The 14,366-nt window shown below is 42.9% G+C and overlaps 1 protein-coding gene and 1 pseudogene across 3 annotated transcripts in view; one reads left to right on the top strand and one right to left on the bottom strand.

Moving 5' to 3' along the window:
* The window catches only part of NSH3 (inosine-uridine preferring nucleoside hydrolase family protein), a 92,568-nt gene that overhangs the window by 52,580 nt on the left and 25,622 nt on the right, over positions 1–14,366 (top strand). For all 3 annotated transcript variants that reach the window (XM_087675015.1, XM_087675014.1, XM_087675016.1), the window contains exons 10-11: positions 1,286–1,484; positions 2,454–2,774. In XM_087675015.1, coding sequence (XP_087531141.1) covers positions 1,286–1,484; positions 2,454–2,774 — 520 coding nt within the window. The remainder of the gene's footprint in view (positions 1–1,285; positions 1,485–2,453; positions 2,775–14,366) is intronic.
* Positions 7,181–7,987, bottom strand: LOC148039131 (uncharacterized; annotated as a pseudogene).

The raw sequence follows: 14,366 nt of genomic DNA on the forward strand, positions 1-14,366 counted from the left end.
ATACAGGCCCACCAACATTTAATGAAGCCATTAATGCAGGTCGGCTAGCCATAATTATGGTGCCTGCTCAGAAATGAAATGCATTCAAGTATGATGCTGGTATAGCTACGATATGCACATTGATAACAATGCCTCCACCAATGTGTTGGTCTCGTAGATCCTTCACATTCAACAGGAGGGAGGCATTTCTCTAAAGGAGAGAGAGGAGAAGGATTTGGTCTTACAAATCCCTACTATCCATCAAGGGAGGGGTGGAGGGAGAACAAGATGGATACACCTTCAGCAGACTCCTAAGATTCGGCTCTCTTCATGAGGCTGCAAAGATTCCACAGAGGAGACAAGATATATCTTATACGAGCTGGTAGAAGAGAGGCGCGTGGGCCAGGAGACGTAGACACTCCCCATGTGGATCCTATGATGGAACATTCTAGGGCTTTTGCAGACGATTGTATTGCCTAGGATGGAGCCTCTGAAATAGGATCTTCATAAGGCACTGGTTGGAAGGTCAGCTGATTTCCTTATGCTGCAGAGGCATCATCTATTGGAAGAGAGGATTTTCCAATAGAGTGGGAAGTTGTCAAGAGGGAGGAGTTTCGCTTACTGGGCTTCTGTTGTGGATGACACAGAGATTCAAGTAGGGGATTGGCAAGCAGTGGTTGTATGCAGTTCAGGACTGAAAAATCCTAGTCTCATGAGGGCCCTGGTAGTATGCAGTTCAGGACTGGAAAATCCTAGTCTCAGTGAGGACTGTAAGGATGCATGAGGCTAGATGAGGCGCTCATTGGGCTAGTGGTCATATATGTCCCTAATAGCCAGCGAGAGGAGAGAGACTTTTGGACCGCCCTCACTTATTCTTTATGGTGTGTTGATCACTAGATAATAGGTGGGGATTTAATTATGGTAGAGGCTTTCTACATGATACTTTGCCTTGGGATACTTTGTCCTGGAGTAATAATTCCTTTCTTTGAAACAAGAAAAGGAAAGACGTATGAACTGTAAGGCCATAGGGCTATTAGAGAAGGGGCATGTCTGCATATAGCATTGAAATCTTCAAGCGTATTTGTTGTTATAGCCTTGTGTGCTCAATCATAGTGATCCATTAAGAATTTGGGACTTATATGACATCCTTATTCTTTACTTCCTGAGACAAATCATCTTTCTGTAGCTTAATTTGACTGCTGAGAAGTGCTTTTCTTCCATTATGTTAGTGATACAAAATTCTTTAAGAGCTGCCTGCCCCTGTGTAATAACAACTCACAATATCTAACAGAAACTAGTAGTGCAGATATACAGCAGAGGCTTCGGTTGAATTTGGTGCTCCAAGGAACACGGACTACCCAGCACTAAGGCAACCAAAAGCACAGGAAGTCATTCAGAACGTGCTGAAGGATCATAAGGAAAAGGTTACTTTTCTTACAGGTGGACCACTCACAAATATAGCAACATTTGTTGCTTCCAACTCAAGTCTGAAGCCTCTAATTAAGGTACTTCTTCGCTTTTGGTTGTGTGTAATAAATAAACGGTCCAAATACTGTGGAGGTACAGTACTGCCCCACCAGTCTACTTAGCCCTGCTTTTGGCTAGGGTGATAGCCCAGAAGGATGATCAAGCCCTCTCAATTGAGCTCTTGAACTGCTCACTTTTCAACAAAGTGCTGAAAGAGAAGGAACTTCACGTAGTGAGTCACTTGGACAATCCTAAAATTTATCACATACCTAACAGTATTACTTGCTAGGTCAAGTAGCAGCGGAATTAGCAGACTTCTAGCATAACCCATAATTCTACCAATGATACCTCTCATGATTCTAAAGGAACCATAAATGGGGTCCTGGAAACTATACATTTGTAGAACACTGCAAAAGTTTTTTTTCACCTCATGTCTGAAGTGTAGCAGACATTATTTCTTTAATTTTCTTCTTTAAGTTTGAAACAAGGGTGTATGCATTGTGTCTTCTATTGACCAGTTCTTTGCCACAGTTTTCTTCTTCCTTCCCCGCAGTTTGTCCATAGAACTGCACATATGATCCCAGGCAAACTGAATGGAAACACAATTCCGAATACCTTTTTCTTTTTTGGAATTAAGTTCTTAAGGTTTTAAACAAGGGTCTCATGCATCATCTTCCCTATTGACCAGTACTTTGCCATAGTTTCTTCTTTCCTTTCCCATAGTTAGCCTTTAGAACTGCACATATGATCCCAATCAAATTGAATGAAAACGCAATCCTATTTGAAATTTTTTAATGATAACTTGAGTACCTTTTCCATGAGTACTCTGTTGAGTATTTTGAACCATTAGAAGCATAAACTTGTGTCATGACTGCTCTACTGACTCTCTATAATTATTTTTGCACAGTATGAAGTGTGACATTGTTGCCTCTATTATCAGCAGCATGAAGCAAAACCAATTTTCCTTTAAGGTTTGTTGTGCTAATAGTAGCTTTGTTTTTGTACAGGATATTATAGTTGTAGGTGGATCAATAAACAAATTGAACTATCTGCACGAATCTGAACCTTTAGGAAATATCTACACCATTCCAAATAATACAATGTCTGAGTTCAATTTTTTCTTGGATCCACAAGGGGCAAAAATCACACTTGAATCAGAGTTGGATACATTGCTTATTCCACTTGATGCTCTCTCTGGAAGGATATTACTTGAGGAAGTTCTTGATGGACTAGGCGCTAACAAGAAGACCCCAGAAGCAGATTTTGTTCACAACTTGGTGCTTACAGTTCATGAACTTGGACTGCAAAGTGATGCATATGCACATACGGTATGTATATTAGTGTCTAGCAGGGATAAACATATAGAAACATAATTTAAATTTGTTTGATTATGCTGGAAAATTTAAGCTTCCTAATGCAGACTTGACATATATTTCTAAGAGACAACAAGTACTAGGTATACAAAAATTTTCAAGTGACTTGTAATGGCTTAAGGAAATAGATCTTTGAAGGCTCCATGGACAAAGTAGATGTTTCAAAACTGTGAAAATTTTTACTTGACACTTGTTAAAGATGAAATTTCTATACGCTGGTGATTACTCAACTGACCTCCCAAGGGTTGTAAATTCAATCAATTTTTAGCTCTGTGACCTGTTCCCCTTATGCCATTGCTATCCTCCTGTTGCCAAAGGTTTTCGCATCAAAAGACAGGACCCCTGGTTTGCTGTAGAGTTCCAGCAATCCACATGCTCATTATAGTTTTCAGAGAGAGGGAGAGAGAGAGAGAGAGAGAGAGAGAGAGAGAGAGAGAGAGGGGGTTGCCCGGGAATATGGCATTGGCCATGCCTCCCTTTGCAAACACGTCGGCAGGGGGCAGAGGAATTATTGGCATTGGTTCGCTCATTGCTTGTTGAATCCCTGATCATGCCTCCCTTTGCAGACACGACGGCAGGCAGGTTACTGGCTTTTGTTCTCTTATTGCTTCTTGAATCCCTAGATGATGCATTCCAGTTTCCATTGGCTGCGAGATTGGTTGATCTTATTTAGCAGTTTCAGTTGAGATCTTAATAACAGGCTAAACTGAAATCTCTGACCAAAAATTTGCAAGATGCCTCTTGTCAGTCAGTCTTATAGAATATTTTGGGGTTTGAACCCTTCCCTTGCCTGAGATAACATGGTTAGACTCCGGCAGCGGGAGGGCCACATGGTTATGGATCGGCAGACTGCAGAAACTATTTTTTAGATCTTCTTGGCTTGACTCCGACCCCCTGGAGTGGACTTCTAATGCTTGTTTAGCTTTTAATGCTTTGGTTAGGGACTAGGTTTCATTTGACATCCATGTTGCTTTTACAAGTGACATTTGTGAGGATGAGGTTATGGATGTCTTATTGCATTTACCTTTGGATAAAACTCCTGGTTGGGATAGCCTCACTAATGTATTCTTTTAGACCTATGCCACCAGTTTGGTGAAACCCTTGACCAGCATGTGTCAACAATTTGGGAAATGGGGGTTATGCTTGCATCATGGAAGGAGAGAGCTATTAAATTGATCCCAAAAGTGCCTTCTTGATCAACGCTGAAACATTGGAGATCCATCTCCTTAATGGGGTTAAATGTATAATTTTTTTTTGGAAAGTGTTGGCTAAATGCCTCCATAATGAAGGGAGTGAGCCGGGAGTGGAAGCACAAGAGCGGAAGCAAGAGATGTGGAGAGAGAGAGAGAGAGAGAGAGAGAGAGAGAGAGAGAGAGAGAGAGAGAGAGAGAGAGAGATAGAAATCTTTTACGAAAAAAAGAGAGAAATAAAATGAAATGATATATTAACGTCTACAAAAGGCCAAAATGACCTATGAGACCATGAGTTACAATCATGTGTATGATGGTACAAACTGTCTGGGCAAAATATGTAGCACAGAGCAAAATAAGAATGGAAACTAACTATGGCTATGTGTAAAACATAGAGCTCTATCTACTAACAATGAGCTCCAAATGGTACAATCTCATGTGGATATGGAGGACCTAGCTCTAGCCCAAGCAATAATCCCTTGTATCTGCCTATGAAGGTGTTGTCGGTGTCTGTGTCGAGGCCTAGGACATCTGGATTGGCTAAGTTGAACGGCTCGATCAATCAGTACTCCTTGTTTGTGTGTGGAATGTGGCAGTGAGAGAGGCTCTCGTGTGGACTGTGGCTGTAACTGTATTGAAGTCTTCTGAGTCTCCTTTGCAAAGAAGTCTGTGAGTTGCCTCTGTGAAGGGCCTCGGTGTCCTGGAGCAGCTGTACTCCTAAGGCGCATGTCACAAAGCCGTCGTATCTCAAGAAGAAAGAGGCCAAGCCATCGCTGATCGGTAAAATCCATGACTCTGGATAGTGGTCCAAATCCATCTCTAAAGAGACAGTGGAAACGATCACGGACCTCATAATACGCTGGGCAGTGGCGGCAGATATAATGCTCCTTTGTCTTTGGCTCTAATTGGCATATCGGGCATATGCGCTCCTCTGGTGGGGTGGATCTATATCTGCCAGTCTCAATCTCTAGCTGATGTGAGGAGGTGTGCAACTAGCCAATGGTACATCTAATCCCATGGGAAAGGTGGGTGTCTATGTATCTCGGGCGAACAATAAATCCATCATCTGTAGTATGAAGGAAATGCTCGTGGTAGAAAGCCATCTTTGTCCCTAGATCTTGCCTTGGCATCAACCATGTCCGCTTGATATCCAACTGGGTAAGATCCATCGTGATGATCTTGTGAATCTCTAATCTGCTCAGACCAAGTGGAGGACTCAAGGGCCAACCGTGCATATCTGTGTCTGGGTAAGTCCCATAGGCTATGTATGTATGCGACCGATCGGGTGAGGGCCTCTACCACAATCGGTGTAGCTGCTAGCTTGGCTCTGATGATCTCATGTGGCACTGAGGCCTTACAATTGATCATCCTGGATATCATGGACACTAGGGGTTTCTCCATTGACCTCCATCCGTCATAAGTGCGCCCTGATCTACTACGGTGGTCAAGACTAGGCCCCCATATTTGTACTCCATAAAGTAGTGTGGATGTGACTAGTGTATCGAAGAGCCATAGCTTGGTGCAGGGTTCTTGGAATTGCACCTGTGAGCACATCCTCTCCAAACCACCTAGTGCTGTGTATCTACGAGTCACTCTAGTGTCTGCTGTCTCTTGCATAGAAAAGGTGGGCCATGTGAATAAGACTCCTAGGTATATATAAGAATCCACATACTCCAGCTCCTTAGATCCATATGTTAATTTAGGTGTTGATCTCCTGACCCATTGTGGTGTAGTATTAAATACCATCACCTTGGTTTTACCAAGGTTTACTGAAAGCCCACTGTCCAAAGTATAGGAGTGTAATGCATCCAAGTGTCTCTGTAGACCCTGTGGAGAGTCAACTATCAATACAATGTCATTTACATACAATAGGAGAGGTATCCAAGTGCTAGCTAGTGGAGCTCCTCTATCTCGTTCCTCTGAAATATAATCAGCAATCCCATCAATGTATAGGCCAAATAATGTCGGAGAGAGGGGGGATCCCTGCTTCACCCCAATGGTGGAGTAAATAGGTGCCGAAAGGCCCTAAAGTGTCCAAACTCTGCCCACAACTCTCTCATACAGTGCCAAAATACCCCAACTAGGCTCTTTCGGTACTCCCATGGCATGCAATCTATGTATTAGCTTGTCTCTCAGTACTGTGTCAAAGGCTTTGCGGAAGTCCACAAAGCAGTAGTAGGTCCGTCGGCCATGGGCCCTTCCCTCCTCAATGATTTCTCTGAGTGTGAGGATGTGATCCATTGTGGAGAAGCCTCTCCTAACGCCAGCTTGTTCCTGTGCTCTAAGACCCCACCTCTTTGTCCACCTACTTAACTCATGCTCAAGGATGGAATCATATAACTTAGCCAATGTATGCCCAACCATGATAGTCCGATTGTTACTAGGGAGAGTAGGGTCCCCTGACTTGAGGATAGGCACAATAGTGTTCATGCTCTAGCTTTCTAGTAGACCTTCACATATGGCTCTGTTAAACATGTAAGCTAGGAATCTTGCCACCAAATCTCTAGCATGGATCAAGTGCTCGGCTACTAATCCATCATGATCTTGTGCATTTCCTTTGCTAAGTTTGTCAATGGCCTCTCAGACCCTACTTTCTGTAAAGAAAGTGGTGGTATCTGGACAAGGCTCAAGTGGGTCAGGAAGAGGTGGCTGAACCTCCACAGTATAAAGACTAGCTGCATACTCCTCCCATACAACGGTGGACGTAATAGGTGTGGTCGGGCAATGCTCTCTGAAAAGCCTCCAAGCCTCTCTAGAGTCCTGGCTCAAGAATAACTGATATAGGTCTCGCTCCAGCTGGGCCAAGAATGTTCTCTTCTTCCACCGTGTGAGGCGCCTAAAGAGTATTTGTGCATGTCTGTGGGTAGTGGACCCCAGTGATATCTCTCTCTATAGCCGTGCTCTGGTCTCACGGCACTCATCATCATACCAGCTGTTCCGAGGTGTCACCCCAGTGGAGGCTATCTATGTGGGTCGTGAGTGTGGGAAGGTTACATCTGCAGCGATGTGTAGGGCCTCACTGAACTGCTGAGTCATCTCCTGTAACGGAACGTCGGGGTCTGCATCATGTAACAATCTAAGGATCTCCACCTCATAGATATCGTCTGTCTCTATGGAAAAGAGGTATCTTGGGTGTTGGGGAGCTGCATGATGGGTCTGCATGTCAGTGAATTAGAGGTCGATGGTGAATGATAGGAAGGCATGATCAACTGCAACTCCGAGAAGGCGTGGGGATACTGAGAGGTCCTGGATGTGAGATATCAACATCGATGGGGCAAGAACATAGTCTATTGTGTCGGCACTGTGTCGGTGAGGATAACATGTGAAGGCGACGGATAGGGGGTATCTAGCCAGGCCATTGAGAATGGCCAACCTGTGTGTTGTGCCCATCTCCACAAGGTATCTCCCATATTTGGTGACTTCCCCCATATCCTGAGATGTCCTCTCCAGCTGTAGCTCTGACACATCCTACTCCTGTAGCATCTCCTTAGATGCATTAAAGAAAGACACCTGATGGGAGGCTCTCCTAGCATTAAAGTCTCCTAGTAGGATAACCTCTCCCTCCTTCGAGAACTCCCAAATATTCTCATCCAAAGCCACATATGGTGATTGTCCCTTGGGTGGGGCGTATCGGGACGTCATAGGGAGGAAATAGCATATGGCAACATACAAAGTGCGTTCCTCACTACACACTCTCACCCACATGTATTTGGCTTGCTCATCTCTGCGAACTACATGGATCATCTGCTGTAGCTCCTCCTTGAATAACACTGCCACTTCTCCCGACCCGAGATTATTGTGGTCTGTGCGTGTCTCCTTCCTACAAGCTGACTCCCACCTATAGGCTGTCACCCGTGGAAGTGTAGTATGTGGTCCCTGATGTGTCTCTGAGTAGAACACTATAGGTCTCCCTCTGAATGTCTCCTCTAAAGCTCCCACATCCAATCGGAGGGCTCCATTACAGTTCCAAACTGCCATTGCAAGGCTGGTCCCATAGGTCTCACATCGTCATTTGTGGCGCCTCTCCATGACTACCACTCTCCCTCCTTTGTAGAAGGTGAGTTTGCCCTCCGTGGCTGCCTTAATTTTTGGCATGTACTCCCTCATGCGGGCTAGTTGGGTTGGTGTGAGATCATCACCTAGAAACACACTGGTCCCCTTCAATGTACGATGTTGAGCTAGGAAGTCTCTCCTAGCCTCCATGGTGGGGAAACAGAGAATGAGTGCACGCTCTTTTGAGCTCTCTCCTTCTGTGCTTTTCTTGCCCACTTCTCCAAGCGGAGACATGCATATCTTTCTTAATATTTATTAATGTGTATAGCACCTTGGTGTCCTCATCTACTTTTTCATGTATCTTCAGCCTGTTGAGATATTAGCAATCACACCTAATGTAGCCTCTTTGTATGAGGCAGTTCTGGGCTTAGGACATGTAGGCAGACTGAATCTCATATGCATAGAGAGGAAAACTGTAGCCATCCAACAACTATAAAGCATTGTACTTGACTACCACTTTTCATTTAGAATGAATACAATGCCATGATGCTTTGTACTTTCAGTTAAGTGTCTTGTCTTTGTCAGTCCTACACAAGATTTTGTTTATGAGTCCAAGCTTCTATCTTGGAACCTAATTCACTTGTGTAACAGTTGTGATCTTCAGTCAATGTCATCATGGGTTTAGTCTATACTTACAAGCCGCCATAGCCATGCTCTAGATCCGCGTATTTAACATGGTATCAAAGCTCAGCTGAGCATGGCCCAACTCTCCTTTCACTCCTCTCAGCTCCTTTCCATATCTACTTAGCTTAGTTTGAGTACTGGACCCTATCTCCAACCTCATTTGCATTTCTACCTTCAATGAAGCTTCCATGGCAGCCATAGCCAGCAGCGCCATGTCAGCTTGAAGCTTTCATATCTCTCTCCACAGGCCAAATCTCTCTGAACTTCCTTCTGGAGAAGTGTTTCTCTACTTCCAAAGCTCCTCCCTGGCACCTCAATCATTGAGATTAGGCAACTATAGCTTCAGCATTGCCTATTTTCAGAGTCGCTGCCATAGCTGTGTCTGTGGACAACACCTAGCTACCTTTGTTGGAGCAGCCATATCTCATCAACCAGGCCATATCTCTTCGATCTTTCTTCTCGAGAGTTGTTCTTCAGATCAAGGCGCAACTTCTTGGCACAAAAATCCAAGAGATTGATGCACACCATGCCCGGCATTTGCATTTTTCCAAATCTGGGCGCAGTTTTGACAGCGACCACTTTGAAGGCTTAGATCTCTCAACTCCGGCAAAATCAGTACAAACCCTCTTAGGGGGAGTTAGACCCATTAGTGAGGGTTCTCCATCTCAAAGGGTTTGAGCAGATTCGACATGTGGAGCTCGTGCGAGCTCATTTACTAGTCGTTGGTCTCTATTTTGACAGGACAACCAAGCCAAAGCCACTCTAATCTGAAGTTTTCAGCAAGTATTCAACCATCAAATCAGCAAGGAGGGGAAATATGAAGAGTTTTTGAACATTATAAAGTCAAACTCAAGCAACAAACATGAAATTTCAAACTAGTATCTTTTGATACATCATTGCCATTGCTTGTGTCTTTTGACATATACAAAGATCAACTCATTGCTGGTTATTCTTAGTCATTTGAAGCTGATTTTCATCATGGGAATGACCAAAATCAAGTCTTTTATGAAGATGCTTCTTATGAAGAGTAACATTACTCTTGTTGCTCAATTCAACTACATGGAAGACTTGTTTATTCCGCTTGCAGGGATGGATGGATTTACTTGTTTTGAAGAGCAATCGATGAATTTATTTGAAGATTTTGAAGACATTTCTGTTGCCTCAAAGATGATGATACCTTTGCTTGAGGGGGATATGGACATAAAGACTCATACAACTAGTGCAAGCAAAGTCAATGAAAAAGCAGATTAAGAGGACCAAAAGATCAAAGAGAAAAAGAATAAAAAGAAGAAGCATAAAAATCATGAAGACTTTGAAGTGGCAAACAAAGTGAAGTACAAGTACAGGAAGCTAGACAAGAACTGCAATGAATCAAAGATCTATGTCAAAAGAAATGCTAAAAACCGCAAGTGCCTTACGGTCCTTGATCCTATTTTTTACTGACTTTTTTAGCCTTGTATTGCCTAGTCCAAATGTCTTTATCATAAGCTTGTAAACTTCTCATGTAGCCTTGTACTACAACCTCTGTAAGGCCCCTGTTATAGCCTTTGGATGACCATCACGTTTGTGGTACCCACACTTAGCCTTTTTTGCGACAATCTCTGGTGTTTTGCTACGTTTTTAGTGTACCCACACTTTGCAGGTGTTACTTTCACTAAAGCCTCTACACACTTTGTACTTTCTGGTTGTGATTGAGGAGGGGTGTTGAGATATTAGCAATCACACCTAATGTAGCCTCTTTGTATGAGGCAATTCTGGGCTTAGGACATGTAGGCAGACTGAATCCCATATGCATAGAGAGGAAAACTGTAGCCATCCAACAACTATAAAGCATTGTACTTGACTATCACTTTTCATTTAGAATGAATACAATGCCATGATGCTTTGTACTTTCAGTTAAGTGTCTTGTCTTTGTCAGTCCTACATAAGATTGTGTTTATGAGTCCAAGCTTCCATCTTGGAATCTAATTCACTTGTGTAACAGTTGTGGTCTTTAGTCAATGTCATCATGGGTTTAGTCTATGCTTAGAAGCCGCCATAGCCATGCTCTAGATCCGCGTATTTAACACCCCGTCACCTGAACATGGAGTGCTCTCATTTTCCTTTTTTGTTCCTTCTCCAATGTGTCATTGAATATGGTTGTTGTAGGTGCGTGTACTAAGTGTTTCCCCTTCTTTGCAATTTGAATCCATTGCTCTGCCTCCTCTACTTGCTGTTGGGTTTTCTTGAGCATCTCTACCCAAGAAACAGCTTCCTTCTTTGTCGCCTCCTTTTTTTGGAGGAGTTGTACTTCCTCTTTGATATGGGTGAGCTCCTCGATCATGCTAGGTTGAATTTCTCCTTCCTCTAGCTTGGGGCTGAGCTAAATGTCAGTCTCAATAGCTGCCTCAGTGATTGAATCTCCCTATCTTAGGCTTCTATCTTCAATTCCAGCTTTTTAATCTTATCATTCAGCTGCTTGTTCACTATGCTCAGTCCGTTGTCATACTCCTTGACTTTGTTGATGGCATTGGTAATCATCTGCTTTATTTGGATCTTCTCCATTTTGGGGGCAAACTCCGTCTTGTTGTGTTGGGCTTGTGGGGGAGCTCGATTGAGAGTTCAGAATAGAGGATAACCATTTCAGTGTATGTGAGGAACAACCATTTCATGAGAGGTTTACTATTTGCAACAGGAGGGACTGTGGGACTAGGAGATGGCAGTAGGGAATTGGGGGCTGCAGAGATGGTGGGTAGGGAGCTGATGGATAGCGGGAGAGGCTGGCGTGTAAGTAGATTTGCAAGATTTTGGTCAGTTGAGATCTTGACAAGGTCAACAGACCTATCTGCAACGACGTCTTTGATGAAGTGGTAATGCACCTCAATGTGTTTTGTCTTCGCATGGAAGACTGGATTCTTGGCTAACTGGATAGTATTTATAGAATCTGAATGCAGTGTAGAGACTATATCAGTAATACCAAGGTTTGGTCTAACCAGAGAGCCTCCTTGTAAGCCTTAGTGGCTGCAACATACTCGACCTTGGACTGTGCATTTCTTGTTAGATATGCTCAATGCCCTACCCTCATAAGGTGCCACCAACAATCCATTGTGCTCAAAGTTGTAAGGCCCTCATTATGAGGAGAAGCCATGTGTGAGCTTGGACATTGGTGGGTCTTAACTTGTATGTCAGATGAGGTCTATGTGATTGGATGGCCAAAAGGTGACCGTTGCAGGTCTAGCCTTTAGGTTAGATAGAGTAGTTAAAGCTAGTAGCAACTCGAGGCACATTGCATCGAGTTGCGATGTAAGGAAGTTATCAGGGAACCCCTATTTTGGATTTGAGGGCCGCGGAAGTAGCCCTTGACTAGGGGTAGGGAATATTCCTTAGAATATTCTTTGGTCAATTAGTGGAGGTGTATATGGAAGGCCAACAGACACATGTGCACATGAAAGGTCAATAGACACAGGTGCATATGAAAGGTCATCCATCATGATCCCCTTCACAAGCTATAAAAGGTAGACCCCTTCATACCTTTCATGATTCATTCTTTCACCCAATCAGAGTTATTTCAACTAGCCTTAAGCTCTTTACCTATATTCTGTTCAGGTTGCCATCTAAGCTTTACATTAGAAGCGCACGGTGGATAGAGTAATCTTTATATTAGCTTATTTGGAGTTAAAGAATTTTTTTGTTATCCTTTTATCTACTGTGTACTCTCTTTCTCTATCTCTTGTTCAAATTCTATTCATTGCACTGTGTAATTTTTACATGGTATCAGAGCTCAAGGGGCTCTAGGGATCGAAGAGTATATGAGAGGCAAAGGCTTCAATAGCAAGGAAGAGCGATGTTGGCTTTCGCTAGCAGTTCTGGTGCATTAGGAAGCAGTTCTGGAGGCGATACTATTCTGCTGGCTATTTAGATATTGAGGATTTGTCCATCAATCTTCAACGAAGGCAAGTTAGATGGTAGAAACTATACTTTGTGGAAGTTTAAAACCACTATAATCCTTGATTCTTATGAGCTTTTGGAGATGGTACTGGGGATTGACCTAGAACCACAACCGACCCCCGACTCATTAAATCACGGCTGAAGCAAAGCTGGAGTTATTCATGGCAACTATCGAGGAAGTGTGTTCCTCGACACAAGAATAATCTACCATTGATTCATGGGTGTTGGATAGTGGTGCATCCTGTCACATGACCAACAAGAAAGGTCTATATAGTTTTATGTAGCCTCTACAAGAATCCATCACTGTGATGGTTGAAAATGATGTAAAATGCCTTGCTACGGGCACATGTACTGTTTCCTTTGTTGTTGCAAATGGTGAAGTCAAAAAGCTTTCAAATGTGTTGTATGTTCCAAAAATTAGGAGAAATCTATCATCAATTGTTGCCATAATTGATCTTAGTCATGAAGTGAGATTCAACTAGACAAGTGCAGAAATTCTTGACAGTGCTTGCAAAGTTGTTGGCAAAGGAGAAATGAGGAACAACTTGTATGAGCTAAGTACTTTAACAACCACTGCTGGAGTGGGTGCAAGTAAGCTTTGACATGAAAGGTTTGAACACATTGGATTTGTAGTTTTGAAGAGATGCATAAGCAAGGTATGGTTGCTTACCTACCTACAATTACTGAATTGAAGGATCCATGTGAAGCTTGTATAATGGCCAAGCAATAGAAAAAGGCATTTCCACAAGAAAGCAAGAATAGAGCAAATGCTCCTCTAGAGTTGGTAGATGCTAACCTGTGCGGTAAGATGCCTATACAAGCCTTGGGAGGATCTTTTTATTTCATGTTGATCGTCGACGACTATAGTAGGAAGATGTGGGTATACTTCCTTTGTGATAAGGCTTAAGCTTTTGGTAAGTTTAAAGAATGGCTAAAACTTGTTGTGAATGAAATAGGGAAAAGTGTGAAGAACTTTAGAACACATGGTGGTGGTGAGTTCAACTCAGAGGAGTTTGAAGGCTTTTGCAAGAGCAAAGGGATCAAGCGTCAATTGATGACGCCTCATACGCCTCAACAAAACGGTGTTGTGGAATGCAGGAATTGCACCATTGTGGAGATGGCATGGTGCATGCTAAAAGACAAGGGATTACCAAACCATTTTTGGGCCAAAGCTGTAAATACTACAGTCTACATTCTCAATCAAAGCTACACAAAGGCTCTGAAGGGAAAAACACCTGATAAGGCTTACACTAGTAAGAAACCATCTATCTTACATTTCAGAACTTTTGGATGTGAATGCTATACATATGTTCCTGACGAGAAAAGAAATAAGTTAAAACAAAAAAGTAGAAAATGTATCTTCTTGGGTTATAGTGATGAGCAAAAGGCTTACAAATTGTATGGCCAAGAAGCAAAAGTCATAGCGAGTGGTGATGTGGTGTTCAAGGAGCAACTGCATACAGTGAAAGAGAAGAAAAGTTCTTTTACTTTATTATCAAGCGAAGTAGTCCACTATGAATCTGTCCAAAAAGCTACCCCTATCCTTAAGGAGGAGGAAGAATCATCTTTGGATGATGAAGAGAAAGTTCACCAACTTGACACCGCACTATCAAAAAAGCCATTGCCGCAATGGGTGAAGTAGCTCTATGATCAAAATAATTCTATGCTCACATCTATTGAGAAGAACGTAGATGGACCAAGGAGGTCTCGGAGAATAGAGGAGCAAAGAAGGGCTTCTACTCACATAGTCAAT

This window comes from Lygodium microphyllum, chromosome 3 (genome assembly GCF_053477565.2).
Source record: "Lygodium microphyllum isolate KBCC chromosome 3, Lygodium_microphyllum_v1.1.10, whole genome shotgun sequence".
Taxonomy (NCBI): domain Eukaryota; kingdom Viridiplantae; phylum Streptophyta; class Polypodiopsida; order Schizaeales; family Lygodiaceae; genus Lygodium; species Lygodium microphyllum.